Genomic DNA, 27,903 nt, shown 5'->3' with positions numbered 1-27,903 from the left:
TACATCTTATTTATTTTAGTATTATTATTTGAGATGTCTTAATATATTTTTTAGAAACTATCTATCTTAGAAACAGACAGAGAGATATTCGTTCCTTACAAAACAGTCGGATATTAGGTGGCAGCAAATAAGCCTGAGAGCATTGTTAATAGATTGCTAGACTGTATAATTCAGTAACATTAAATAAATAAAAAAACAATAGAGCAACGTCAATCCAGAACTCTTGAGAGTAAGTACATTAATAGAATGAGTGAGAAATTGATTCAATTTCTGTTTTACAGAAAGAGCATACTGGAGAATGATCTGCTTTAAATGTATATAATTGTTCACAAGCGAAGCATCTCTGTAATATTTTCATATTAACTTCTTTCATTTTATTTGGAATGAGGGCTTTATCAGAGTCTGAGCAAACTTTGTCTGCTAAGATTTCTGCTCCCTCCACCCGGCAAACCTTTATATATTTCACCATTTGACACACACAAAGATAACCTCTCAAAAGAAATAGCTGTAATTGTCAATATCATCATAATTGTTAGATATATATAACATTCATTCATGTAAATGGATGAATCAGAAAACCTCATTAACTTGTTTTAGCAATGAATTAAATATTTTATTTTCTTCTCTACTAATATTAGATGATATACAAATATATATAAATGATGTACATCTATTATTATTTTATTTTTTATCTATCTAGACCCTAACTATTTTTACTTATTCTCAATTCTTTATATTGTTTTGAGGAATGCAAAATCAATATTCCTACTAGAAATTGTAATGTACTGAATTGTTCTAAACTTGATATATTCTTCCCAAGTGTCCATATATGCACATTTCTCAACAACATAAGCACAACTACATTTTGACAAAAAACAAAAATGTAGACTACAATGTCTTTCCTATGTAAAGTAACAATTATTAGACTGTTTGCTTTTTAAGAGTGTGTGTATATCAGTAGTGGAAAGTCCATTTACTCAAGTACTGTACTTATGTTCAATTTTTGAGTATTTATATTTTATGCTACTTTATAATTCTACTCCATTACAATTTGGAGGAAAATATTGTGTTACTACACTGCTTCTTTCTTAAATCAAATATCAGAATACTTTTTCCCCCACCATGGGTGTTTATAATCAAGCAATAAACAGTGGAACATGAAAAAGTAATTTTATTTTAATTTCCTTTGAGAGCCCCCTGGTGGCACTTCAGGGCCCCGAGCATATATAATAAGCAATAATTATCTTTACAGTTGAGCTGAAGCTCAGCAGTGAAACCCAGTGGAAACACAAAGAGGGAACTTCATATGGAAAACACAGTACAAACATGTACAAACAACCTTTGGCACACACATGCTTAAAACACCAGCGAAAGTTTAAAACTTGTGCAGTCTGTGGAAGATAAATCAGCAAGTGTTAACCATCACACGGGCTGATAACTGATGAGATATGATAGCAACAGTTTGTTTATATTAAGCACTTGGTATGTTGCTGTTCTCAGTCTTTGACCTTGGTGTAAATTCCACTGTGAGCAAAACAAAGCAGTAAAACGGATCTGTAAACAGGTTTGTGATTAGAGTCCGAGGAAAAGCATCTGGATTTTAATGTTCCACATTGTCCTCCTGCTCAGGCACCGCCTCTTTATGTCCCACCAGACTGCTACTGTTATTACCTCCATTTGTTAATTGTTCATCTCACAGCAGAGGACAAAGTATCTTTATTGTTATTTGCCAAATAAAGAGTATATAGTATACGTATGTGCTAGATGAGTTCTCTCAGCACTATGCTCCCTGTTCCTCCTCTTCTGTCTGTTCAGAGCTGGGTTTCTTTCAGTGGATCTGCAAGTGTCATCAGTTCCTTTATCTTCACATAACACTCACACTCCGGTGGGAAGCGGTTTCTCTGAAAGACAAATCAGAAATCATCATAAACCATCTTCAATCAACACTGTAGGTTCCATAGAGGTGGTGTATTTAAGGTAAGTATGGTGACACACTAGGAGTCGAAACTAATGTATTGAAATAATCAAGTCTACTAAAATATTTTACTTAAGTCAAATTAAAATGATTCTGGTGTAAAAAAAAAAGAAAGTTAAAAGTAGCTCATTTAAAATGTACCTGATCAATGTTGCCACCTTCCCAGATCTCAACAATTAGCTCAGATCATTATAATAGGAATGATGGCCTACAGTATATAAAATAAGGTCCAAGTTGTAGTAAATGAGAATTATCATCTACGTTACAGTAAAAATACTGATTTTCAAAAATGTTGAACTAAAAGTACACCAATGCAAGGACAGTAGTCAAAAAATCTTCTTCTACAGTACCTTGAACAATTTAGCGCTTAGATGCAAATTTAGTTAATTTACTTGACGGAATTTTACCAACACACACACGCACGCACGCACACAAACACCCACACCTCAAGACAGAGACGCAGCAGGCCTCCTCCCTCATCCTGCATCTCTAGTGATGTCAGAAACAGAGGCAGCGACTTCTCTGTAATTCTGTTTCCTACACAAACACACACAACATAACCATTTTATGCAAATCTTCAGTAGTAATTCTTCATTGTAAGATTTCTTTATTTTGTTTGTGCAGATCCCTTAAGAAGTAGCTGCTAATTAGCGACCAGTGTGCACAAAACAATTTAATATATAGTGATTTCATTAATCTAATATGACCTGTATGACCTGAAATAATAAACCTCCCATTTAAGCTTTTAATTTTCTTTTTCCACACAAATTACAATAAAAAAGGCTTACATGTAGTTTAAAAATGTAGGAAAGCTTTAATTGATTCTGAGGAACTCACAACAAAATTGATGTTTATGACAGTTGAAACTATTCCTGCTATGAAACTTAACAGCAGCTGTGCTGGAAATACCTTGATGTAAAATGTTTCCGGATTAGATTTTCTGTAATCAAGAGATGAACACAACATAGTGACTGACCTGCCAGGTTGAGGGAGGAGAGAGTCGTGTTTCCAGGCAGAATAAGCTCCCCGTCCCTGTGCTGCACCGACTGATCCAGCAGGGGGTTCACTATCTCCACCGACTCTCCGTGCTGCTGGAGAGAGAAGTAAACAACTGCATGAGAAAACAAAATGTTTGCTTGAAAATAAAATTGGTTCACTTCAAACAAACCTCATTTAGGGCATTACTTGATTTATCCTGCAGGGGGGGGGGGGGGAAACAAAGTGATAAAACTGAATTATTAAAAGAACTCCTACTGTGTGAGTTTATATCCATATGGTACTTAGTGCACAGATTCAGAAAAGCATGTCTCTGGTACCTCCTGTGCAGATAGTTGCTTCTCTTTGCCGCCCTGCTTGCCACATTTACTTAGAGCAGGGGTTCTCAACGGGTCCCCCCCCCCCCCCCCCAGGGCTGGAAGCAATATTTTAGAAAGGGGGTCGTTCATGTGTTTTTGGGGGGACGTTTATTTTATAGAGTGGGGAGCCTCCGGACCATTTGATCCGGCCCTCTCTCCAGAGCGTAACATAAAAACATGGAAAGATAAAACAGAGAGATACATGCATGAAAAAGTTGCACAACATGAAAGAACGGTGAAATGAATGGGCGGTGTCTTAACAAAGGTTATGAGTTCAGTAAATAGTATGGCCCTCAAAGGATTTTGTAAAATTTGAAATGGCACGTGATAGGAAAAAGGTTCCCCACCCCTGTTTTATAGGCTCTGCTATGTTGTTAAATCTGAGCGTAGTAGCAGAGCTAACATCTGCATCACTGGTGCACAATTCAGGCTGTGTGCGTTTAAAAAACGTGGATATTTTCGCCTGAGTTTTTGAACCTTGGGGTCGACGCTGCTCCATTTATAATTAATGCGATGGATTTTTTACTTTTTTGCACTTTGTAGTTCTCTCTTCTCCTTTCCTCCGCTCTGTCTCTGACTGTAGGTGTACCCGTGCACGTGTGTGTTGAGAGCGGAGCCCCGGTCTTCGTGAAACAGAGCAGAGGAGAGAATGTGAATGCGCAAAGTAGCAACGCAGTAAACACGGAAACGTGTGGCATACATTTGATAAATAACATAGGTGTTTAGTTTATTTAATAAAATAGCACCTGCTTAATGTGAAAAGTGAGTTGTGATTTGGCGCTATATATTTATATAACAAAACACGGGGTTCCGTTGGGGGGGGGCAGCGCCTCAGACTTGTTCCTTTGTTGGCTGCTCGTTTCGAACACTTATGAGGGAAAATTGTTTCGCATTTCTGATCGGCTGCTGTGTTTAACACCTATTAAAGTTTGAATGTCTGACCCGTTTCTGATTGGCTGCAGTCTATGACACCAGTTGCATTTGTTGGGGGAGGAGGCAGTAAGGGACCTGGATAATCGAAAGGGGGCACAGGCCCAAAAAAGGTTGAGAACCACTGACTTAGAGGCACCTTTATATCAGAAGCTATAGGAGAGATTTAAAGAGACAGCAATGAAAAGATAAACACTCCGACTGTCAGAGCATAATAAAACAAGTGTTTGTTTATCTGAGACGGAATCAGTTACATTTCTTGTTAGACTTCAGGTTATCTTTGTTGGCTGGTTTATTGTCTTTTTTGGATGTCTCCTGCAAGTCAAAAGATCTCAAGATTACTTGTGGCGATTTACAAACCACAGATACCATATGAGTTGCACCATATTTTCCTTCTTGGCATGTTATCTGCTTTTTAGCTTTGTTCTCCTCTTTGATGGAACTCAGGGAACTGCTGCTGGCTACTGAGCGAAGCTGGTCAGCAGACTGGTCACAATCAACCATTAAAGATGAAAAAAACAAAAAACATCTTGTTAAATGTTTTTACCAGAATGTCTCATACATGTACTTGCACTTCTATGCTTGTGAGAACCCCTTTTGAATGAGAGTATTTTTTATATTTAGGATTCATTTTAAGGTATTTTCATGTTAGACATTGCTGCACTTACAGCACTTAGAAGCATCTTTCTCCTCTCCACAACTTCTTCATGAGTGAGAGCAAACTCACATAGTATCTGAAAATGGTTAAGGGGTGGCAGCTTATTAAATTACATTATATAATAAGCAGAATATCATTCAAACAATTTAACCACTGATTTAAATGTATTATATCCCAGGTTCAAATCTTAAATATAAATAGATACCGCAGACAGATGAGCAGCTCCTGAGTCTCCAATCTGATTGTTGGACAGTGAGAGAAATAGCAAAGCACGATTCAACCGCAGGCCCTGAGGGACAAAACAGGATGAAGACAAAGCCTCTGCGGTCATGACGAGAATATAAAAGGGACAAATATGGAGTCAGTTCTTGTTTATACCTGTGCGATATGTGTAGCCCCTGCATCACCGATAGCATTGAATGCCAGGTTGAGGGACAAGAGGTTCCTGTTAGCAGATCTGGTTGTTGAGAGAGCCGACCCAATTACACGAGCGCCCTCGGCTCCCATCTGGTTATTTCGCAGGGACAAGTGGGCGAGTCTTGACCAAAGAAACACACGGCATGAGTCAATGCTTTTATTTGTGTGTGTGAATGCAAATCAAGGGTTATTTGAACAAGTTCTGTACTGCTAAGTGATAAAGGGACGCACCGATCCGATACTGATGTCGGGCCAATATTGACTCAAATAGCTGGATCAGGTATCGGTGACAATGTCTGATTACTACGTTGAGCAGCACGCCGATAGACCGCATAGGTGAGGGAGCAAATGTTTAGTGTTTATCAAGTTTGTTGGCACTAGTTTGTGACTGAATTGTGATTTAATGTTTACATTTTGTTCTCATTTTATGCAGTTGTATTGTTTTGAGCTAGAATTTAAATTCTGGTTAATTTTGAAGATTTCTTTTACCAAATTGCTCGTGCATGATTTATTATTTTAATAATTTAGTACATGTATATCTAGGTATTTACTTGTTATATTTAGTTCAACAAAAGATAGGAAAACAATGAAGTTTTGCCTTACTCATACAAGAATGATCCCAGTCTCTTCCACACACTGAGGCACACATCTTATTAATTTAACACTGGGATCGTATCGTTACTCAGTATCGGCCGATACCCAGAGTCTAGGTATCGGGATTAAAAGTGAGTACTGTACATGTAGCTGCTTGGTGACTCACACGCTGTCTTCAGAGAGAAGAAGTTGGTAGCTCCGCTCTGGAAGATGGTTCCCCTCCAATGTCACAGCTCTAACGTAAAAGAAAAAAAAAAGAGGAGGGGAAGCATCAGTAACCCTCAGCGTTTAACTGATAATGTTAATTGCATACTGTGCTGTAATTTTCTCTGCAGCTCTACAACATTTTTCTCTACAAAACAAAGCCTCACAGTGAGAATGACAGCAGCATCCGCTCACCTGAGGTTGGAGCACAGTGATATTGGGTTCATGAGGGAGATTAACATTTGATCCGTCAGTCCCGCCTGCCAAAAACTGCAAAACAGAGGACAGGTTACACACACAAACAAGAGCGAAACAGTGACAGCTGTAACCCTGTTCCCTGTAACAAGAGTGCATACGCTCATTACTCACTAAAGGCTCTGTAGCTGGCTCAAGGAGAGAAGCATCTTCTGTAGCACTCTGGCAATCCGCTCGTCTACCTTCCACCCTGTTTACATTTACCACAGATTATATTATGTTTCCCCCAACATCCAGCAGAACTACTGAATAATAACAATAATAATCATAATCATATCAATAAACATAATACTTTTATTTATATATCCCTGATTTTCAAAATAAAACAAAATTGGAATGATATGTAAGCCCCCCACCCCCTAAATTAAAATAAATAAATTCATTAAGTAACTGGGTAAGAGAAATAAACAGGTGAAATGTATGTAAAGGAAATAACACCTATTATCAAATTAAGATGCAAATATAAGTGGTGATTTCATACAAGGCAGATAATAATCTCATATTAAGCAGATATAATGCCAATAAAAGAGAACGTGCAAAATATATGGAATTGCATATAAAAATATACAAATAATGATACTAAAACAAGCACAATTAAAACATATAATGACAATAATTACATCAAATACAAGGTGGGATTGTTGGTTTCAGACTGTTAAGGAAGACAAATGAGAATTTAAAAAGAATAAATATGTCAAATCAGAGACAAATATGGCTGCAAATATTTCTCTGTTGTGTTTTGTTCTTACCAGAAAGCTTCAGGTTCTTGGCGCTGAGGGGATCTTCATTCTCCAGCTCCACTTGGAGACATGGCTTAGGCCAGGAAGGTGCAGCATTTATATGAGATGGGCTGTCCTCTGAAGATGAGATTGTAAAAAGGAAAAATACTGAGTGTTTAGCCACAGCAGAGGACAGAGGTGTGAACTGCTACTGAACTATAGAGCAAAGAACATTCCTCAGTCTATTGATCACCACATCTGTCTTTACTGTAAACAAGCAATAAACCAAGGAAGAACTGATCTGTATCAGTTATTTCCTTTGATCTATGCATATATATATATGACAGTCACTCCTCTGAGCAGCACACGGTAAGTCTTACAAACTTACGTGTGTGAATTTGTACATCTTTTGTAATCTTTAATAACTTTGCTCCTTCTTGCAAGAATATTGATTAAAACTCTTATTTGATTTGGATCCTGACTTTGTGGGTTTATTAAGAATATTTTTCCAACACTGTTTAAAAAACTGAAATTAGATCAGATTCAAAGGACAGTCAAATAGAATCATGGACGGACGATGAGACAATGGGCTCCTGCGCACAGGCATGCAAAAGGCCCCACCACCTCTCCTACATAGAAACAAGACACACAGACTTTATAGATGTTTAGCCTCTTTTTGTAGTTGTTGTGCATCTCTCTCTGGTTTGTGCGTCTCGTTCCAGATGTTTGTGTCACTTTGTAATATTTTATTATTCTTTCTTTTGTCTTTGGTTGTTTTGTCACTTATTGTTGTCTTTTTGTGTCTCTATGTATTCATTGTATGTCCTTTGTAGCCCTTTTGGATGTCTTTGTAGTTGCTTTGCGTCTCTTAATAGCCATATTGGGTCTCTTTCTGGTCATTTGTAGTTGTGTTAAGTCTCTTTGCAGTTATTTCTCTCTCTTATGGTTGTTTTGCCTCTATTCATAGTCGTTATGAGTCTCTTTGTGGCCGTTTTAAGTTTCTTGGTGGTCATTTTTAATCTCTCCCTGGTTTGCACGTCACTCATGAACGTGACATTTTGTAGTTGAATTCCAGTAATAAAGAATAATATAAATGTTAATTCAACTAACCACTTACATCAGTTAAAGACATTAGCTGCAGTGAACAAAACATTCCTGTCATTGAATAATTAACACTGGATAATATACAAATATTGTATACAAGGTACAACAAGATAGTATGTGTCTGTCAGGCGTTCAGTTCAGAAGCAGCGCTTGTTTACCTGTGTCCCCTCCTTCAGTTTCAGTGGTGAGGGAGGCTGGTTGCTTGGTGCTGACAGTTGGGATATCCTTCATGTCCAGAAGAGCACAAAGCAAAGGGAAGTCGACCTCCACATTGCCTGAGCACTGATATTCATCTATGGGAGAGTGGGTTTAAAACACTGACCATACAACTCTCATCTGTTAAAAAAAACGTCTGATAATGTTACTTACCAAAGGTCTGAGCAGACAATTTTTCATCTGGAGTCGGTACTAAAAACAACAGAAAGGCCATAGTTTACAGCATTGAAAAATGCTCCTACTTCCTAAGCTAAAAAAACTATTTAAAAATCCTCTTGGATAAGCTGGAGAAGGCATTGTCACGATCTGAATACTTTTTCCACCAATGCTCATTGCAAAAGTTGAGTATTTAACTAAACCTGTCAAAATGAAATCCCAAAACTTAGGTTCAATATTATGGGTAGCCGTTGAAAATTAAGAAGTTATACAAATAATAGTAACATACAACCTTTGTATTATTATATCATAATTAAAAGCCTACGTCTTATAATTTACAGATTAATAATACTTGTTGTCTCGTCATTGGCAGCGGGCCCGGCAGTGAAGGAGCTGGTAACGTTGATTCTCAACCTGCTGATGAAAGACTCAACATCTAACCTGTATTTTTCGAGGTCTCATCTTCAGCATTTGCCTTTTCTGGTTTGCCTTTTTGTCTCTTTCTCGACATTATTGTGTCTTGAAGTCTAAATATAGTTATAGAGAGAGTTAGCGGAGCTAACGTCGCTGTACTGATATTAGCAAGCTAATGAACTCCTAGGCGTCATTGGCGTTACTACGGTAACCAACTCTCGGGCCAACCTGTGTGATTTATCGCGAGAGCTATGGCAAGTTACTTCGAGCTTTCCTTTTGTGTGTTTTAAAAAAACATATACCGTAAATAATAATATTGAAGTAGTTTATGTGGCCTTTGTGTCCAATATTCACGGATAGTCTGTCATTTAACTCATCAAAGTCGAATTGTCGTAATATCGCGAGAGTTTCCAATTGACAGTTAGATGGCCAAAACAGAAAAAATTGATTTCCTGTAAAACTCTGTTTAGAGATTAAAATCTGAGGACGAGATGGTTCTCTTGCATCAGTATTTAAAATTCATCTTGATTTTCACGTACACACACACACACTACTCTGATGACTGACCCCTGACCTCTTAACTGTCTCTCAAACCGGATAACTGCTCGATCATGTTCCCTCTGCCCATAAAAGGTGTCCATTTCCTATATGTATCAGTTGGTGGTCGAGTAAAAGAAAGTGACTATGGTCATAATTATTCATCCAGGCACATCTCCACACTTGCATGATATTGCCTGAACAAAAGTGGTCTAACTGCACAATGTTGGCCTAAGGCAACAAACAAAAAAAGTTTTAGTACATCATTAAAAACAAAATAAGTATTTAAACAATCAAACATACTTTTTTACATACTCAAGCACACATCTTTTTTAATAAAGTTATTACAATGTAAACATGTTAAAAAGTTATATTTATTGTACCAATCGTTGGCACTGTGTCCCATGCAGCTTTGCTTCCTGAAAGAACTGCTTCACTCCCAGCCAAAAGGTCAACACCACTTTATCCCCTTATTTCATTAAACACAGACATGTCTGGTTATCATTATCATCATTATTTATTTTACTGTTTTGTTTTATTAATATACTGTTTGTCATTATGATTTTTTTCCCATTCTATAACTGACATCTTACTATTTTTAACTTCTACATTTTGTCAATTGCTTGATTTGATTTGTTTGAATTTAATTATTTGATTGAAAGTTGCTATATAAATAAAGTTTGATTGATTGATTATGCTAAAATGAATTGTGAAATATCCAAGGAATATTAAAAGCATGACGTCATAAAGTATATTCACAATAATGTAGTGCTTTTTATTAAAAAATAAACAAACAAAAAAACAAAAACAAATATAAAACAAAAAGTAAAAACCAACAGCATTTTAAGAATCACTTAAGAATCATAATTACAAACCTTTAAACGAGTGGAAGAAGTTTTTTGACAAACTGTACACATCACAAAATGTCCGCCAGTCTGCCATTTACAATGCTTGCATCTTATTTTGTGATTGTCTAAAAATAACTAAACAAATCACACAAAACGCACACATACAAGTACAAGCATTATACAATGACCGCTATCACAAAACGGAACCATTTCCTATTTGAAAGAAAAACAAAAATAATAACATGATACTGAGCTGACAGCTGTACTTTTGTTTCTGTCACCGTTTTAAAAATATCATAACATTTTTATGTTGGTTTGTTTTTTTAGTGTTCAACACTTTGCAGCAAAAAACAAGGAGTACATTTTTCCTTAAAAAGTAATATTATTAACAATATTCAGTAACAAAGGTGTCGTTGCTGAGTCACTGACTTGTCCCAATGCCTTCTGTGTCCATTTGACATTCTTCTCGCTCATGCAGTACATAGATGAATTTCATTTATAGGCAACGAAAACTCAGCTTAAGTTTTTATGTCGTCAGGACAGTTACTGTGAGATTTTCTGGACATTAAAAAAATCATTTTCCTCCGAGCTTAAGTGTCTTCATTATAGTAATACAAACGGAAGAAATTATAATATTATCATTATTATAATAATCATAATACATTTAGGGCTGAGTCCTGTACAGTACAATAATAAACAAAATCCTTTTTTCAAGATATTGCTTTTGGAGACACTCCTCAATGTAAAGTGTGTATATTTACATAACTTGGCACTGTACAGCTTCCCGTTCCCCCTCTCTCCCTCTGTCAGTCTCTCATTCTTGTCACTTCTCTGTCAGTTAACCGCACTGGGACATTGCAGGTTGTCCCTTTTTAGCAGAGGCATTTGGGGGGGGGGGGAAAGAAATCTCATCAAATATCACAATTTCTTTTTAAAACATTCTCCATGGCAACCAGGAACATAGTCTAATAAAAGACAAAAAAAGATCTTAAGTCCCTTCCCCTCCCAATATACAGTATACACCGCCCCACCCGTCTCACAGAATATAAGAAAATATGACCATCACGATACATTTTATGTTAAGTAAAGTATTGTTTTCCATAGTTTTCTTAAAACTGTTAATTGCCATCGAGCCCTTAATTTTTTTTTTCCATTTTTTTTTAAAAAGGTATATTTTCAAGAAATCTGGCAGAGTACAGACACACAGTAAGTGTGTACGCACGCACACACTCGCACTGAAGGCAGTCGGAGAGCACGGCTGTGTAAGGCGTTACAGTTGAAGCCGGTGTCCCCCCGAAACGCCTGATTTAGTTAAGCTGGTGAATCATGTTACTTCAAAAAAGAGTGCCGAAGCTGACTGCCTCGCGAGAAAATTAAAGATTAAAATTAAAAACCTCAACAAGACACTTTGACTGACAAAAGCGCACACTTAATCATCCCTCCCCCTCCCTTTACTCTAAAAACAAACACACCCCTCCTCTGTTCCTAAATGAGTTACTACAGTATAACAGGAAAAAGATAATAGACTTTTTAACTCGCTTTTTTTTTTTCAGACTGCATCATCCAATACTGTGAGTGTTAGTGTGTTTTTGTTATAGATACATTACACAAGGCTTCGAAAAATCCATGGTACCAAAAGTGCAGTTCACCACCCTCTTTCTCTTTCTCATGAGCAGCATCTGAGCACACTGCTCAACTTACATTTCTCCTATGCCATTCTCCCCCACGTGTCCCGGCGCTGATCTTCTCTCATCTGTTATATTTTGTCATTGCAGCTAGGTCCCACTAGGGGGAACAATCCTCCAGCATTCACATCCCCACAGACTGAAACCATCCCTCCATCTATCCCTCCCTATTCAGTACCACATTTATGATGCTTGGTAGGGGAACTCATCTACCCAAGTCTGTAATATTCAATGCATTTAAGTGCATGGGTTATTTCTCCTATGTTCATATTTTAAAAAACAGGTTTTGCATCATACTACTTAAATAAGCAAGAAGTCTGGGTCAGCTCTCTCTTCGTGCTCCTTGAGAACTCTTGAAAAGCTGAAATTGCCACGGAGTCAGCGCTTCCAAACCCCCTCCTACCTCTCAGAGTCGAGAGGATAGTCTTGGAAGAGGTAAACTGGAAGAGGCCCCCAGGGATGCATTGTGGTCCTTAATGATCGGACAACAAACAATGCTGCATTTCCCTTTCTTGCTGTCTCTCCATGTTCTGCCCCTCGCTCACAAAAGTGAAAGGCAGTGTGCTTGACAGGCACGTAGCGTCATTATTTTCTGCACACGAAATCACCGAATCCGAGCGTCCGACGCCGTAACCGCCGCCCGGCACCCTCCTCCAGGAGATAACTGACATCTATGGCTGTTGGAAGAACACACAGAGGGAAGGGGATTAGGAGCTTAGCCAGAAATAGCTGACACAGAGGGTATTATATCAAAGAAACAGCCAAGGTAAAAGTAAACAAAGTGTGACGACAGGGTTGGCATCCAAAAATATTTGTAGCTCTCTGAAACCAGCTATCAGACTTTTGACATGCGTGTTCAGAGTCATTCCAAGTCTCGGCATGCTCCTTTATTGCTGTTCTTACAAGTAAACAACAAATTAAAAGTCAAACTTAATGTTTGTTTGTCATGCTTTTTTAGCAAACCTTTCCTCAGCACTTCCTGCAGCTGCTTTGTGCTTGGTAGTGCCTTTGGAAGATATCACTGTGAAGCTGCTGCAAGATCAGACAGAGCTCTTTTTAGCAGCCTGGGTCGGCTTCTGGTAACTGTTATCAATGAGTGAAGCTATTAGCCTGCTGCTTTTGCGTTGCTGAGTGTGTCGCGTTTTTTCACTCTCACTTTATGCGCCTCCTGTTTTACTTCAGCTAAGATTGGAAAGACTACCAACGTCATCAGCGTTTTCTCCTATCGTCCAATCGCAATAAATGGCGCTAATGTTTATCAACACTTGTTATCAGGGGTCGATTCATTGTTGGTTTAGGTCTTCAAGAAAAATATAGCACATCACCACTTATCCTTTAAACACTAAGAGAAGCAGCTGAATGTTAGTGTTATAAGTTGGTCTATAATTATACACTTGTTTGTAATACTGGCAGCATATTGAAGCAGAGAAACACCAGACAGAAACACTGCATAAGAGGAAGGGACTTTGACAAAGATCCGAAAACAGAGGTTGCCATCTGTTAGATGAATGCTAAATAGAGTTGAACATAAATATGAACAACATCTAAATCTGCTCTGCTTCCTCTTCATCCCCAACTCCCTCTAATGGACAGTTTTTTGCTCAAACTTTGAACTCAACCGTTCAGAAATAGTGTATCCAACAACAATGATGCAAGTGATATGAAACTTGAACCCTAATGTATCTGTTGACCTACCCCCCTGCTTTGATCCCGCTCCCTCACCATTCTTGTTGGGAGTTCTGTGCAGCAGATCAAGCAGAATTTTGTTGAGCCGATCCCTCTGGGCCTCCCTCCTGCCCAGCACCGGGTGGTGCAGCGGCGAGGAGGCAGACGACGACGGGAGTTCGAGCATCTCTCCTATCCTCTCCGCAGAATTGTCCTCCAGCTCCTTGCGCTCCTCAGACACCTGCCCTTCCTCTTCCTCCTCCTCTTCGTCTTCATCCTCGTCTCCCTCCCCCTCCCGTTCCGCTCTTCTGGGCTTAGCTGAAAGAAGTTCAGGATCTTCCGGATTCATGTCCATGTCGTCATCCTCTCCTCTCCCGTCTTCAGCCTCAGGTGGGAAGTCGTCACCGCGGTCGCAGGAAGAGCCGTCGTCCTCGCAGCCTCCTGCTCCTTTGGGTCGTTCGCTCTTCCAGGCAGAACGGCCCCCGTTCCTCTTGTAGTTGTCAGGAACATAGTGAGGCTGCAAAAATGTCACAATCAGACGCGGGACAAATAGCATTAGCAAATACTTATCATGGCTTGATTGAGCAGACTTAGGTTCAGGTGGTCAGGGTTTGTAAATTCGTCAACTGAGGGTTATCAAGGTCTATCTGCACTTTGACGAGTTTTGAGAAAAACGCATTTGAAAATTCAACAGTTCATAACGTGGACACTATAAAACCAATTCCAACCAATTCTGACATATCACATGCTACACACTAGGTAGTGACATTAAGACTATTTGGGCCATCCAGTGCGTATTATGGGTAGAAACAAAATTAATTTTGCAGATAGACCTTTGTGGTTCCGAAATGGTTGGAAAGCCAGAGTCCCAAGTCTATCTGACATTTCCCCACCTGAACATTTAACCCTCAACTGTATTTTATGCAACTTAGCTTCCTTTTAAGCTCTAAAAACGTTTACACAAGTTCCACGTGGCAGGAAACTTAAAAGTGAAAATTATATTTGCAAATAAATCTGAATTTTTAAGACTTTTTATTAAACTACTAACTTTATTAAACTACTAATGATCTTGACTTGAACTACTAATGATCTTTGCATTGGATGCTGTCATCTCTCCTCCCCAAGTCTGCTAGCATTACAATTTGCATTGGGCATAATTAGCCAAACATATACACAGTTGTCAACATGACAAAAAATACATTCACACACAAAACAGCCCACAGATATTTGGATGTGGCTCACTGCAAAAGCATGTGGTTTGGATCAGAAACAAAGAGCAGTTGTGGTTTCTCTCATTTGCTTCTGGCCCACCTCCACCTGCTCCAGGCTGCCTAAACACCGAGCACGAGGAGGCGCAAAGGAAAAATGTGCCCTGGGCTGTAATTTTATCTCCGATCTTAAAATATCTTTCAGAGTTTATAAATCAGTAACAGATCCCAGTGCAGCAGCCCCACCCTGTCACGACCCCATCACTCTCACCGAGAAGTCTCTTTTGGGCGCGAGCCGCTTGGGGAAGTGGTTGAAGGCATATGGCTTGGTGCAGACTGGGTAGCGGTTGCGATGGATCTTGTAGAACAGGTGAGCCGACTTGTCCAAGCGGTAATCACAGATGTACACATCCTGCTCTTTTACACTCTTCGGTCGTCCTGTAGGAAGGAAAACATTTTGTATCAGCCAGGAACTGTTGTCATTTATTAATAAATATTTGTACATTTACTGTAGTATGTTTTTGTTAAAGCCTGTCTGAGGTCAGGGCTAAACCTCAGACCCTCAGATCCTCTTTTAAGGCCAACTTTACAATAACCAAAATTGAAGAAAAAAAAAAGAATTCAATTTATAAAATCATACTTTCCATGTTTTAGCATTTTGAAGACTTTTTTGGATGAATGAAAGTAATGTCTTTGAAGACTTTTTAAGGATCTGCGGGAACCCTGCCTTAAGAAATATCTTTTACATTACATGTCAATCAGCAGACGCTCTTATACAGAGCGATTTACAGCCTTGCTCAGGGACACAATGGTGGCAGCCCGTGGTATTGAACTGACAAACTTCCGATGTTCTATTTGTAAGCCTAACCCATAGACCACTACGACCCCATTTTACTTGGGGTGCCTTGTCAATTGTTGTCTTTGTCATTTTCCTAATAATTGGTTTTCATACCATTTCTACCTCTTGTGTTGATTTATTTCAACATTTTAATGTTGTAATTTTTTGTCTTGCAAAATTATATTTACTGTTGTCTATTCTTTCTTTTTTGTCTGAGCCGTTTTAATCTTTGGTCTGCATGATTGTATGAAAAGGTTTTGTTTTTTATATTTTTATATTTTATGAGTAAACTCTAATGAGATCGTTAACCTCCATTTATCAGCACTGCCCTGCTCCATATTCATATTTACACACGCTCACACCTGAGAGCAGATAAGCACATCTGCATTTTTCACAGATCAGTGAGCTTCACCAGAGCAACAAGGACACTTCAGAAATAGTTGTTGAAAGAAAAACTCCATTCAAACCAGCGTGTGTGAGTTTGCATACGTGTGTTTCCACTCACCCTTGCAGTAGGTGTAGAGATCAAGGACACAGCAGGTTGCCACCACTGCCTCCAGGGGAATGATCTCGTACAGCGGCATGCGGAATAACTCGTTCTGGTAGAATCGCCGTGATGGAGAATGATGCGTCTCGTGAGGACGGAAGTAGTGATGGCCAAAGGCAAACCTCTCACCCCTATAGAGTTTGGGTGGATACGGAATACGCAAATTAAACAATGTAATACAACTTGATGAGCACAGTAATCCACAAGCATGTTAGTATTCTCACTGGAAGTTATCTACAGTACATCATGCAAGCTGTTCAAATATACTATAGCCGATTAACTTACTTTTCATTCTTCCAGAGTTTCTCAATTCGGAAGATGTCGAGCTTGTCTCGGTTGACGTGAGTCAAGAGACGGTAAGACTGTCTGACCGGCTGTCCTTCAGGTGTGCGTCTGCTGTCTCTCATCAGATACGCACAGTCACCTGCACACAAGACACTGACAGGTTACTTGTCTGCTAAAGTGAAATTGACTTTATATGAAAGCCAGCAGACAGGTTGAGTATAACATCTCAGTGCAGTAACAGTTCTTTTTCCCGAATTTTGGAGAGGATCAAATTTTGGTGAAGTCAAAACATTTAAAGGCCAAAAGATCGCATAGCAAACATCAGATGTTCTTCAACCCTGCGACACAATACATGGCCAGTTGGTTTTCCACAAATAACCTTTGAAATAATGAGATGAAATTAAATTGCCTTGACTCAATTGTAATAAGCTAGCTTAAAGAGTAACACATGTAATCCATGCAGAGCCCAACTGCTGCATAGTGTTACTGGTGTAACACTATGCAGCAGTTGGGTCCACGTTTTTGTCATAACCATTGGTTTCACACTATTACACTGATCTACAGGTGGCTTTAATGCACCAAGAAATAAACCAATGTTCCAGAAAAGGAAGAAGTATGGATGTGAACATTGTAGGATTTAAAATGCCTCTGCTTTGCAAATGTTTCATGAAGGAAATGCATTAAACATGTTTGTTGGACCTCACGTATACACACAGTGCATTTTGGGGAGTAACACTCAATGTAAACATAACTTTTGTTTGTTCACAAGAAAACTTCACAGGGCAGGAGTTTCTCTGCCCTCTGATCACTCCCAGCATCGCTGATAGATGTGGTTTGGTGTTGTAAGGGCAGGGTTTCCGTTAGAAAGAATTGGTGCCAGTCCATGTGTCCTGGAAGATTCCAATTTGCCCATACATATGGGAAACATTCCGGCCAAGTATTATCCGTGTTTATCAGTGTATGGTGCGCATTATGTTTTCAAAGTAATACCTTGATGTAGCAGCAGTTCGTCTCGAAGGAGGCAGATGTAGTAGACGGAGCCAGCCTGGGCGTAGCTAGGCTGGGGTATCATGGGAACTTCCTGTAACAACAATAACACATATTATTATACACAGATTGATGGATGATCAGATGAAAGAAGGTGATTATTTAGGCCCAGATAGGGACTAAGGTTTAGCATTGATGGCCGTTTCGAGAGGAAAGACGTACCGTGTCTACAGGCCTCGGTTCACACTGCTCACACAGGTAGTGCTCCACCTCGGTCTCCAGCCGCATGCAGTCAAAGTGCTGCCACACCTAAAGTGACAAAAACAATTGTTGAATCACATGAAAGCAAAAATGGATAGTTAAATCAATTACTCCTGAACTGACATCCACAGTGACTCACTCTTAAAAGAATAACAGTGATGATTTGAGTCGGTACTTCTAACAAAGATAAATACATTTAAAACAACCTTTATTCACAACTGTGGTAGTTTCAATCAATATTTGCAACCCTCGTTTTCTAAAAATAACAGAAAATATACACAGGAGGAATGAATGCACACTCTACTTTAGAAAATCTTCTAGACAAAGTACTCCTTAGTTAGGTGGAGTCTCAAGAGACAGCACTCACTAAAACAGGTGTAACCTATCAGCCAGTGAGACTAAAATAAATCATGCCTATGCCAGTATAAATATAGATCTTTCTCCCACTTTCTTCAGTTGCACGTGTTCGACACCTCACTTCTTACCATGCACTTTTCACACTGTATCATCAGGCCTTCGTCCTTGTACATTCCACAAATGCAACGGATGATGTCGTCGTCCTTGTCGTGGGACCCCGGCCCTCCTCCGTGATCACGCTCCAGCGAGTCCGAGCTGTCGGCCTCACTAGCGGTCTCGCCCACGATCTCGTCAATCTGCACAGCAGCTTCATGGCGAGCACTGTAGTACGCTTTCCGTAGCCGACACACGTCCCTGCCGACCGATGACTTCCTGCCGTAATATTTCTGGTGGGAAAACAATACAAGTTGTGAATGCAACTGCATTATTTATTTGTTCCAAAAACAATACATTTACAGGAAATCATCCTCGTGAATCTGTGTTCTGACGCACAGCACAAGGGCAACAAGACCTCACTAACAGCATAAAGAGATAAATATAAATACTATATAAAAAGGGCCACAGAATCCTCATCATTCAGTCACTCAGACGAGACTTTGAGCAGATCTGACTGCAGGTCTACGGGCAATTTGAAAAAATACGTTTTCCTTGGGAAGAAAAGGATGGTGCATCGCTCCTCAGAGAACCATCTCAGTCTTTATTTTATTGTTGTAAACTCCTGATCACCATCAGCCCTTTGACTGCTCACTAGAAATTAATATATAAATTAAGTCATTAACAAAAGGTCATGACAAAGAAAGAATGCAAAACCGTCTTTGCAGCTGCTGAAATTTCACCGAAAATGTGGCTCACACTCTTTTCATTCCGGCTAACAGGGTCTTTGGACCAACTGGGGAATCCAATTTAGACATCCACTTCAGACTTCTCTGACTGGAAGAGTAAGCTCCTCTGAGAGGTTTCAAGTGGCACTTGTTTAAACTGCTCAGCTATACAGATGTAAATCAAAAGGGCCTGCAACGTGTGCGCAGAGCATCAGCAATCATGAAGCTACATCCCATTCGGGAGGGGTTTACCCGAGTGAGTGGGAGGAAGAATGTGCTAAAGATGCACAGTAACAGATTGAATGATCATTTTGATGAGGCTTTTTTAAACTGATTGTTGTACTCAAGTCACAAGTGTTCTTGTGATAAGCGTTATTAAATTATGAAGACTGGATGTTGCAGCCTCCTTCGTGCAATCATACTACCGATCTTTCTAATGATTGTTGACATAAACCTGACAGGTAGAGGAGATCTATAACATCAATTAAGCATTTGGTTTGATAGGTACTCTCTTGGCAGTGGGTTTATCCTTCAGCACCAGCTAATAGGGCGTTTCCACCGTTTCCCAGGGGATCAAGATCCTTTTGAAGAACTCAGGATTTAAACCTGAGCTTTGAGAAGAGGAACCAGGGACTAAATGTAGCTCCTGTAAGATAGTTGAAAGTGTAAAATAGGTCCCTGCTCCGGGGGTAATACTTTCTGGTGGTGCTTGCAAGGCTTAATGTCGCTGATTGTCTGTGTTTGACCAATGTGCACACGGACTACAAGGAAGCACTGGGTGTACGTTCAGTTTTGGTGACTAACTACTAAAGTTCAACCTTTCAAATACTCAGGTCTTCTCCCAGCAACATGTGCTGCTCAACTGACAGAACAAGGACATTATATATGTAAACAGACACAAAAAGCAGGGGATCAGAAATGTTAGCAGCTGATGGGACACCTGCCTACCTCAGCATTGCGAAACACTTTGAGCATGTCTGTGTCGAACGCTTCAACAGTCTTGTAGTGGCCGGTGAGGATTTGCTTCTCGATGGTGCTCAGGTCCAGAGGGTCGGACACCTTCTCATAGTACTGGCTGTTCCTGATAGTAAACAAAAAAACAGCAGCATCAGTCTGTATTCTCTGTAAACATTTAAAACGGGATAAGTCTAGCCAGAGATGCACCAATCCATTGGCCACCTGTCGAAACCAGCAGGTTGCGAACGGCTGATCAGTCTCATATATCCATATATGCCGGTCAAATTTACAAACATGTGCTTCATGGTGGTTTTGCGTCGCTCGTGCAGTGACACAGACAGTTACGTCACATGCCCAAAACAGTGATAGTACCATGTAGCCAAAGACGAAATGTGAGCTATTAATGTTTTGACACAGAGTGATAACTATCAATACTGGACAGGAATCAAAGCACAGGCTGTCACGGCTGAAATGTGTGGAACACGATAAAACTGTTACACTATGTGGGTGCTGTAGACTGACAGACCAGATAACACAACACTGCTGCCTGGAAAACAGTTCAATATTATGAATGAACCAGATGAAATGCTTTACTTTTACACACTCTTACCTCTTCCTGGATGGGAGGTTCACCAACGGAGCAGCAAGTGTCTGACCGGCTGAATCTGAGGGAAGACAGAAGAATAAAAATTCTTGTCACCATTTTTCAATCTTAGAGACTTATTGTTCAGTGAATATTAGATATCAGAGGCACTGACAGATGTATTTGAGGGGCCTGATCAGACCTCAGATTTGACTAGAGGTCATACTAATGAGAATATTTAATAGACTATGACATAATAACTATACGACTGATGCCTATACACACACACACACACACCAATGTGGGCACGTACTGTACATTTCTCAACATTGACACTAACCCTTGTAGCTGGTGATCATGTCAGAAATCTCCTTGAAGATGTGCGCGAGGCGAGCAGTGCGTGTGACTTCTGTGTTTTCCTCAGCGGCGGCCAGTCTCCTCGTGCGCACCGACCGTGACGTCTGCAGGGCCGAGAACTGTGTCAGGAACACGTCTAGAAACAAGGCACGAGCATGATGCATCAAGTTTTACACAGTTTTACATCGTTTCTGATTACTTGTGCTATACTTAGCAGTTACAAGCTGAGCAAGTTGTTTACAGCTACATTAGAAAAGTATACTCACAAATGAAATTTGCATTCAAAAGTAGTGTTACCTTAGCCAACATCACGACACACTACCAAAACAGAAGTTATTCTCAAGTTTTCTTGCTTTCTCTACACTCACCTGACTTAATGTTGCCATCGTCCCGGATGACTCCTCCCCAGCGTGTATACAAAGACATGCTGGCATCCCTATCTCGCTCGCCCTCTTTCTTCAGCAGCTCCTGTTTCTCCCTCATCTTCTCCCAGTTCCTCAGGAGAAACACTCGGTGCTTCAGCACAAAGTTTCTGATGATTGAGGGAGAGAGGACAGGAGTGTGAAGACCTGGTGTCTAAGCACAAACATCACCTCACACTTTCACATTCTGTTAAGGAAGTACTGAGATTAAGAGCATTTCTAAAGAGGTTTGTCACTTAATACAGCTGTTTAGTTCTGTTTTTCTTATGCATTGCTTGTGTGTGCGTTTACCTTTCTCTGTTGGACATGGGCTTCATGAGATGAGGGTAAAACTTGTTGCTGTCACTCGACTCTTCCTCCTGAAGATAAAGAAAGTTGTATTAAAGCACCAATCTTGATGGAAAACACCCTTTAGCTTATGAGGTTACGTGTTGTTTTAATTTCATGAAAGCATATATTTGAATTATAAAATGATATACTGTAAATTTGAGGTCATACCATTCAGCCTTAATTCAAAAGTATAACCTATTCTGAGTTACTTTTTTAGACACCTTGTGGCCCACTAGGAGCACCTCTGAGACACACACACACACACACACACACACGCACACGCACACACACACACACACACACACACACACACACACCTGATATTTAAAAAGACACTGCAACACTTTTATCCACCAGGCAATAACTTCAGCTAGATAACAATAGGCTTTAGTGATCAAAAAATAGATAGAATCGAGTAGGTAAGATAAAAACATTAAAAAAGGACACAATTACTGGAGTGTACTTTCTCCAGTTATTGCTATTCTCTCACAAAAGTAATATCTGATCTTAAGTACGAGTGAGCTATTACCAACACACGTTCTCAGTATTTTTGTGTGAATTGACCACTCACTCGTTTCTTGAGCTGGTGTTTGGACTTCCTCTTCTCCTTGAGTCGACCCAGCCGCCGTGTCCCTCCCGTCTTCGCAGGCAGGCCGTTAATACGCTGGCTCTTCCCTCCGATGATGCCTCGGCAGCTCTCTGAGCCGCACTTACACACTTGCTGTAGAGTGCAAAAACAACAACAATGAGTTGTAATTAGTGAGAAAAGGGTCGTGGCAAAATAAAAGCAGCTGCGATGCAATATGTGAAAGTGTTATTCCATGAGGAGGCCAAAGATGGTCGTTGGTGCCTCACCTGCTCTTCTGTATTGAAGGAATGGAAGTTGTAGTCATAGGTGAGCTCAGTGCCGCTGGTGATCTCCTTCAGAGCAAAGAGACCGATTCTGTAAACCCCATTCACCGACCTGAGAGAGAGAAGTCACAGCGAGGTTGAGTGAGTGGGTGCAGCATTGATTGACATGATGAATTGTATCAGTAATAATAAAGCACGAGAAAGTTTGTTAAATAACCAACATTAAAATGAGCGACCGTAAATATGCCAAATTGAAGTTAAAAGAGAGGAAAGTTAAAGTATATTAGGAGAGATAGTTCAGTGCACAAAGCCTCAGGAGTGTTTTGACAGGAGGGGACTGGATCTTACAGTCAGCGAGCAAAATGAACTTTTTTTGTGAATGTTCAAATTGTACCAGCCACTAAATAGATTAGCAGCTGTTTGCATATTTTACCAGCATATGGCTGGTGCTCATTTCTAACCTCCATGTTTAGAGAAGTATTTCACTGATAAATGTTCAAGATGACCATCGATCATACTGTGGTAAATATATTGATAGGGAAGTTACTTTCTAACACATTCTGGTGTTATTATGCGGCAGGCACCAGAAAGCATTAAAGAACAATATAAATCTCCAAACAAAAGCATTGAAAAATCTAATCATTTTCAGGTCAAGCATTCCTGTCTAAGGAGAAAGAAACAACGTCTGAAACAAGATGAAGAGCATTGTGTAAGAGGAGTGGAAGTAAACGACATAATCTGCCTTTAGTCAAGATTGAGGTCAAGTTTCTGTCTTGACTTAAATGAATGTTAAACTAGCCCAGTTAGAATGACAATTAAATGAAGTCATTTTAAAATAGGGACAAAAAGAGAAGAAGACTGGCCCGGTTTTTATTTGCTCAATTTGGAAACCGCTCAACACGTTGTCCTGCCTTTTTATCCCCTTCTCCAAACGGATGCAGCGCTCCAGCTTTTCGCCATTCTTCTAAGAATAAAGCACACTATTCTGTTCGCCAGCCACTTGATAATTTATTCCTTCTATAGGGGTAAAAAAGCTGGTTCAGCGCATTGTCTTCAGGCACTACAGCTGTATCTAAGGCCCGGCTCCATGTAATCTCTCTTCTGTGACAAGATGGATGACTCGTCAGGCTTTGTGCTGAAAATCCTCCATCCTTGTGGAGTCTTTTATTTCAGCCCAGCCACTCTACATTACACACACAAGCAGCCACACACATACACCGACCAGTGTCCTAGATTATGAGTCCTATGCTGGAGGGCAGAGCGTACAGAGTTCGATAGTGGTCTCTCTGGAGGTCTGTCCACAATCAAAACCTCTAAACTGTGCTGACACATGTTGAGCACATTTACCATATACAGGTAAAATACATCTTAAAGAAAAATCTAACTCTCACTTATAAAAGTCAAGCACAGGAAGGCCTGCTCTACCATGTCTCCAATTGTAGGGTATTCAGCCATGCTGTGAGAACAATCCCTCAGGAAAACAGTGAATTGTTATGGTGTGAAACGTCTTTAAGCCATTTAAGTCTCTGAACACTGGCAAAGACCCACTGAGGTGATCTCATCAGATTACCACCACACAACCACAATAATATGGTTGGGGTTTCAAGGCAGAGCTTTCTCATTTACAATGAAGTGCACCTGCTACACGTGTCCCTTTTAGAGCTTGTGTAAAATACCCAAACAAGGGCAACCCAATATTGGCTAACATACACTGCGGCTACTTATCCATATCTTGGATTAAAGGGGTTTAACCGTTAACTGTAATGAATCCACACACAACTTCAAAATAAAACTAAGAATTTCTGCCACAAAGAGAGAATCCAACACCACCACAAACAAGCCCACATTTACGTTCATTAAAGTACACACATGTAAAGCTGCAAGAGCCATTATAACGTGTGGTTACTGAAAACCCCAGTATCTGATATCATGAGGGAGAAATCAGGAATAAAATAGCTGTAGCAAGATTTGTGTGGCTTGGCTCTATTATGATAATACCGTACCATAGTAATTATTTCTATGCATATGACTATCTTTCTCTCCTTTCACTCCATTTTGTAAAGAATGAGTAAGAAATAACCCAGCTCACCCAAATCACCAGGCAGACAAACAAATAACAATTAACTGAAACTATTTAGGTAATAGGTTGGTATTTTCCAGTTCGTTAACTTTAAGTGACGGAAGCATTTAGAAAACAAAATACTGAATTACCAAGCTGGAACATTTCCCAATCAGCCTCTCCCACTCTCCTCTCACAACAATTGAGCAAGATTCTCAGCTTCACTTGTTTAGCACTCCCTCTTGAATATACTGTGTGACTGTTGATGTCCCGCACAGTCCTTAAAGGCTCCCTGTGGAGTTTTAGACTTCTTGTAGAGTCACAGAGCTGCGTTTTTTTATGAGTGGGTCCATGTTTTGTTTGTCTGACGCACGAACACAAGAACACACATGCACGTGATGCAATACACAGTCATACCAATGGCGTCACACTATTCCACTGATCTACAGGTGACGGTCAGTAACACACAAAGATATGCCGAAATGTGCCAACAAAGATAGAGCAGAAGAAGACTGCAAGCTACTAAACAATGGTGCATTTAAAATGCTTAAAAAAGGAGCAATAGCTGGGCACAGGCTGCCCATCCCTGAACTACAGGAGAAACTGAAGAAACTTGCAATGGTGGCAGCCCTGGTATTGAACTCACAACCTTCTGGTTTGGACCACCAAACCACTAGGCCACTAGGCTATCACCACCATAGTTTGTTTATTGGACTAAAGCGGCAGAAATGGGAAAACTACCTTTGTCTCGCCCTACGGCCAGGACACCACCATCCAGGCAAAGTAGTCTCCCAGGGGAAGGGTGCAACTTATCTTCTCGTTTTTGAAACTTTGGATTTAATCCAATAAGCAAACTATTGAAACGCACACGGACCATGGATTTCTTATGGACTCTTTTTTTCGTTCTCTAGACTGAGGACAGTCTGCTACAACATACATATCTGCTCTGTAAATCACATGTCCGATGTTCTACTTTGAGAAAGAAAAAGAAAAATCAGAAACCAAAACGTATTTGGTTTCATGCTGTATGTTTTCTATGTCTTCAGTCAAACTAATGCAGTTCATGCCAAGTCTGGCTCAATTATCTGTCCTCAACTTGGACATGCTTGTGCTTGAAAGGGCTTAGCCAAATCTGTGCTTTGGTGAGAACCCAAAAGCACCAAAAGGACATCAGGAGGGAACTGGTTTAAAGCTTCCATGACACCCACCACTTCTGCATCTCACAGTTGGGTTCACAGCTGTGGTTTATGAAGCGTGCCTCATTGCCCATTCTGTAGCTGTCGATCACCATGCCGCTATCCAGGTTCAGACAGTATTGGCCACTGTGGGAGAAGTACTGCTCCATCATACGGCTCCTGAAATATTATAGGAGAGAGGAAGTGGTAGATTAAAAAAAAGACATTTTCATTAATTTCCATGTCAAGATAAATTAGGTCCTGAACTAAGTAGGTGAAACAGGCAGAATGACAGACAGATTTTCTTGACCCGATTGTCTCACCTAAACTCTTGTTCGCTAACGACCTCTCCCAGGTACTCGATGATAAACTGTCCAGAGCGAAGCAGCTCCTTGGTGCGGATGCCCCAGCCTTTGCCTTCAGCACGGAATCGCTCCAGACACTGAACCCACTCATGTCTCTGGATGTGCTGGTTGTCACACTGATCACTAGATGGACAGGTGCTGGGAGAGCACTCAGCAAAACTCATCCTGGGGAAATAGGCAATGAAAAAAAAAAATGAGACTGACTCTTAACACCATGTTTACCCTCTTTCCACTTTTGTTTTGTTACCAAACAACTTTACAACAACACCTCTAAACAAATATGATTTAACCTGAGTACAGCTTTTTGTTTTTTTAAAAGTGGGCACTATATGCTGTGAGGTTTTCTTTACCTATTCAGACAATCATCCAGGCAGCCTTTTTCAGTCAAGTCCTCGCGCGGTCTACAGCTGCATGTCGTTGTTTCGTAACCAGAGAGAGGCTTTACATCCACGTAGACATCTGTGACATAAACGGGGATTACCATTTTACATTTACAGTTATTGACAAATGACATTCTGACTGAAACATAGGAACAACGGCGGATACTCACTTGATCTGATCTTTTTATAAAGGGGGACATCCGGCCTCTTGTAAAGCTAAAACACAAAAACAGAATGGTAAACACAAAGGGGGTTTAAAGACAGAAACAAATGCTTGTGTAGGCCTACATTTTGAAACTACCCATCAGTAAATTGCTGTGAGCAACGGAAAACCCTAAAAAGGCTTAGTGCTCAACATGATTGATCACCTGATCGTGTTTCCACAGCCATAAGATGTCGTAAGGCAACTGGAAATCAATGCGCTTCTGTCTCAGGTACTTCCCTGAAAAAAACAAAGCAGGGGAAATTTGAGAGGAGGAAATAAAATTGAAATGTAAGAGAAGAGGGAATCAATTTTTGACCATATACTAGGGGTGTAAGGATTCTCCAAATTCATGGTTCGGTTCAGACCTCGATTTTTGAGACACAGTTTGGTTTCCTTTTTGGGGGGGGTGAGTGGAAGGGGGTTTCTCGGTTTTATTAAATCAACTACCAAGAGCATTACAAGAACAGTTCAAGAACACTAAAGAACACTGAAGACAGAACCGCAACACTAGACCGTGGACATTTGTGTCACCGTTACATCTCTACCATATACATAAATCACATTTATATATTTATATTCACAAACAGTATAGAAATGAGATGTTTGGCCTATTGATAAAACATGGGAGTCTTTTTCATCTGATCATAGCTGAAAGTATAGGCCTGCAGTTACTGAAAAGGGAAGGGTCCTGTTCCTACTAACAGCTTTACTGAGTTATCCGGAAAGTTTGATGAGTAACCCCAGAAGCCCCGGGGGACTGCAGAGTGGTTGTGGCTATTAGTCAGCAAAACTGACATAGCCAACTTTATGAGGCCGATGTTTTTACCTCTGCACGTAGAAACTGAACAGATAGAAAAAAGGCAGGCACCACAAGAAAATAATCCAGTAGGCCTGGGTGATATGGCAAAAATCTTCTAACAGGATATAGGTAATTTCATATCTCCATAATGATATGTAACACATTATAAAACGGACATGTCAAATCAAGCAATCTGATTGGTTCTTAGCCGTGGTATAATGAGCGTATATCACGGGTAGAATTGTAGTTACTTTTCACAACAAGTCAGTATCCCTCCGCGTCTGAGAAAAAGCTACAACCGTTCCAGCTGTTAAATTACGTCCGTTAAGAAACAAACTTACAAAGCTTTACTCTGGAGGAGTGGATCCATCAGTGCCTATCTC

At 40.1% G+C, this 27,903-nt stretch overlaps 2 protein-coding genes across 6 annotated transcripts in view; both read right to left on the bottom strand.

Annotated features, from left to right (window-relative positions):
* Positions 1-1,154: 1,154 nt before the first annotated feature.
* lrrc71 (leucine rich repeat containing 71) lies at positions 1,155-9,177 on the bottom strand. The gene is given in 19 exon segments (XM_029443353.1): positions 1,155-1,828; positions 1,830-1,901; positions 2,421-2,512; positions 2,952-3,063; positions 3,144-3,170; positions 3,292-3,340; positions 4,383-4,413; positions 4,515-4,570; positions 4,664-4,746; positions 4,929-4,994; positions 5,124-5,207; positions 5,297-5,456; positions 6,096-6,164; positions 6,329-6,403; positions 6,503-6,578; positions 7,138-7,245; positions 8,370-8,504; positions 8,581-8,619; positions 9,025-9,177. Coding segments are annotated over 19 exon segments (1,452 nt in total). The 5' UTR covers positions 9,095-9,177; the 3' UTR covers positions 1,155-1,780.
* Positions 9,178-10,284: 1,107 nt separating this feature from the next.
* Positions 10,285-27,903, bottom strand: part of ash1l (ash1 (absent, small, or homeotic)-like (Drosophila)) — a 33,514-nt gene continuing 15,895 nt past the window's right edge. For 4 of the 5 annotated variants that reach the window (XM_029442718.1, XM_029442719.1, XM_029442721.1 and 1 more), the window contains 20 exons: positions 26,885-26,958; positions 26,687-26,732; positions 26,487-26,595; positions 26,095-26,301; positions 25,805-25,951; positions 22,541-22,649; positions 22,257-22,406; positions 21,647-21,714; positions 21,302-21,465; positions 20,917-21,069; positions 20,604-20,658; positions 19,985-20,117; positions 18,344-18,601; positions 17,820-17,906; positions 17,601-17,691; positions 16,611-16,749; positions 16,284-16,456; positions 15,212-15,378; positions 13,763-14,249; positions 10,285-12,744 (listed from right to left, as the gene is read on the bottom strand). In XM_029442718.1, the coding sequence (XP_029298578.1) occupies positions 12,653-12,744; positions 13,763-14,249; positions 15,212-15,378; positions 16,284-16,456; positions 16,611-16,749; positions 17,601-17,691; positions 17,820-17,906; positions 18,344-18,601; positions 19,985-20,117; positions 20,604-20,658; positions 20,917-21,069; positions 21,302-21,465; positions 21,647-21,714; positions 22,257-22,406; positions 22,541-22,649; positions 25,805-25,951; positions 26,095-26,301; positions 26,487-26,595; positions 26,687-26,732; positions 26,885-26,958 (2,909 nt within the window). In that variant the 3' untranslated portion in view covers positions 10,285-12,652. The remainder of the gene's footprint in view (positions 12,745-13,762; positions 14,250-15,211; positions 15,379-16,283; positions 16,457-16,610; positions 16,750-17,600; positions 17,692-17,819; positions 17,907-18,343; positions 18,602-19,984; positions 20,118-20,603; positions 20,659-20,916; positions 21,070-21,301; positions 21,466-21,646; positions 21,715-22,256; positions 22,407-22,540; positions 22,650-25,804; positions 25,952-26,094; positions 26,302-26,486; positions 26,596-26,686; positions 26,733-26,884; positions 26,959-27,903) is intronic. The other variant, XM_029442722.1, reaches the window with a different exon arrangement.

The sequence above is a fragment of the Cottoperca gobio genome, chromosome 11, assembly GCF_900634415.1.
Source record: "Cottoperca gobio chromosome 11, fCotGob3.1, whole genome shotgun sequence".
NCBI lineage: Eukaryota > Metazoa > Chordata > Actinopteri > Perciformes > Bovichtidae > Cottoperca > Cottoperca gobio.
Note: the sequence above shows the minus strand (reverse complement) of the source record. Positions and strands in the feature narration are given on the sequence as shown.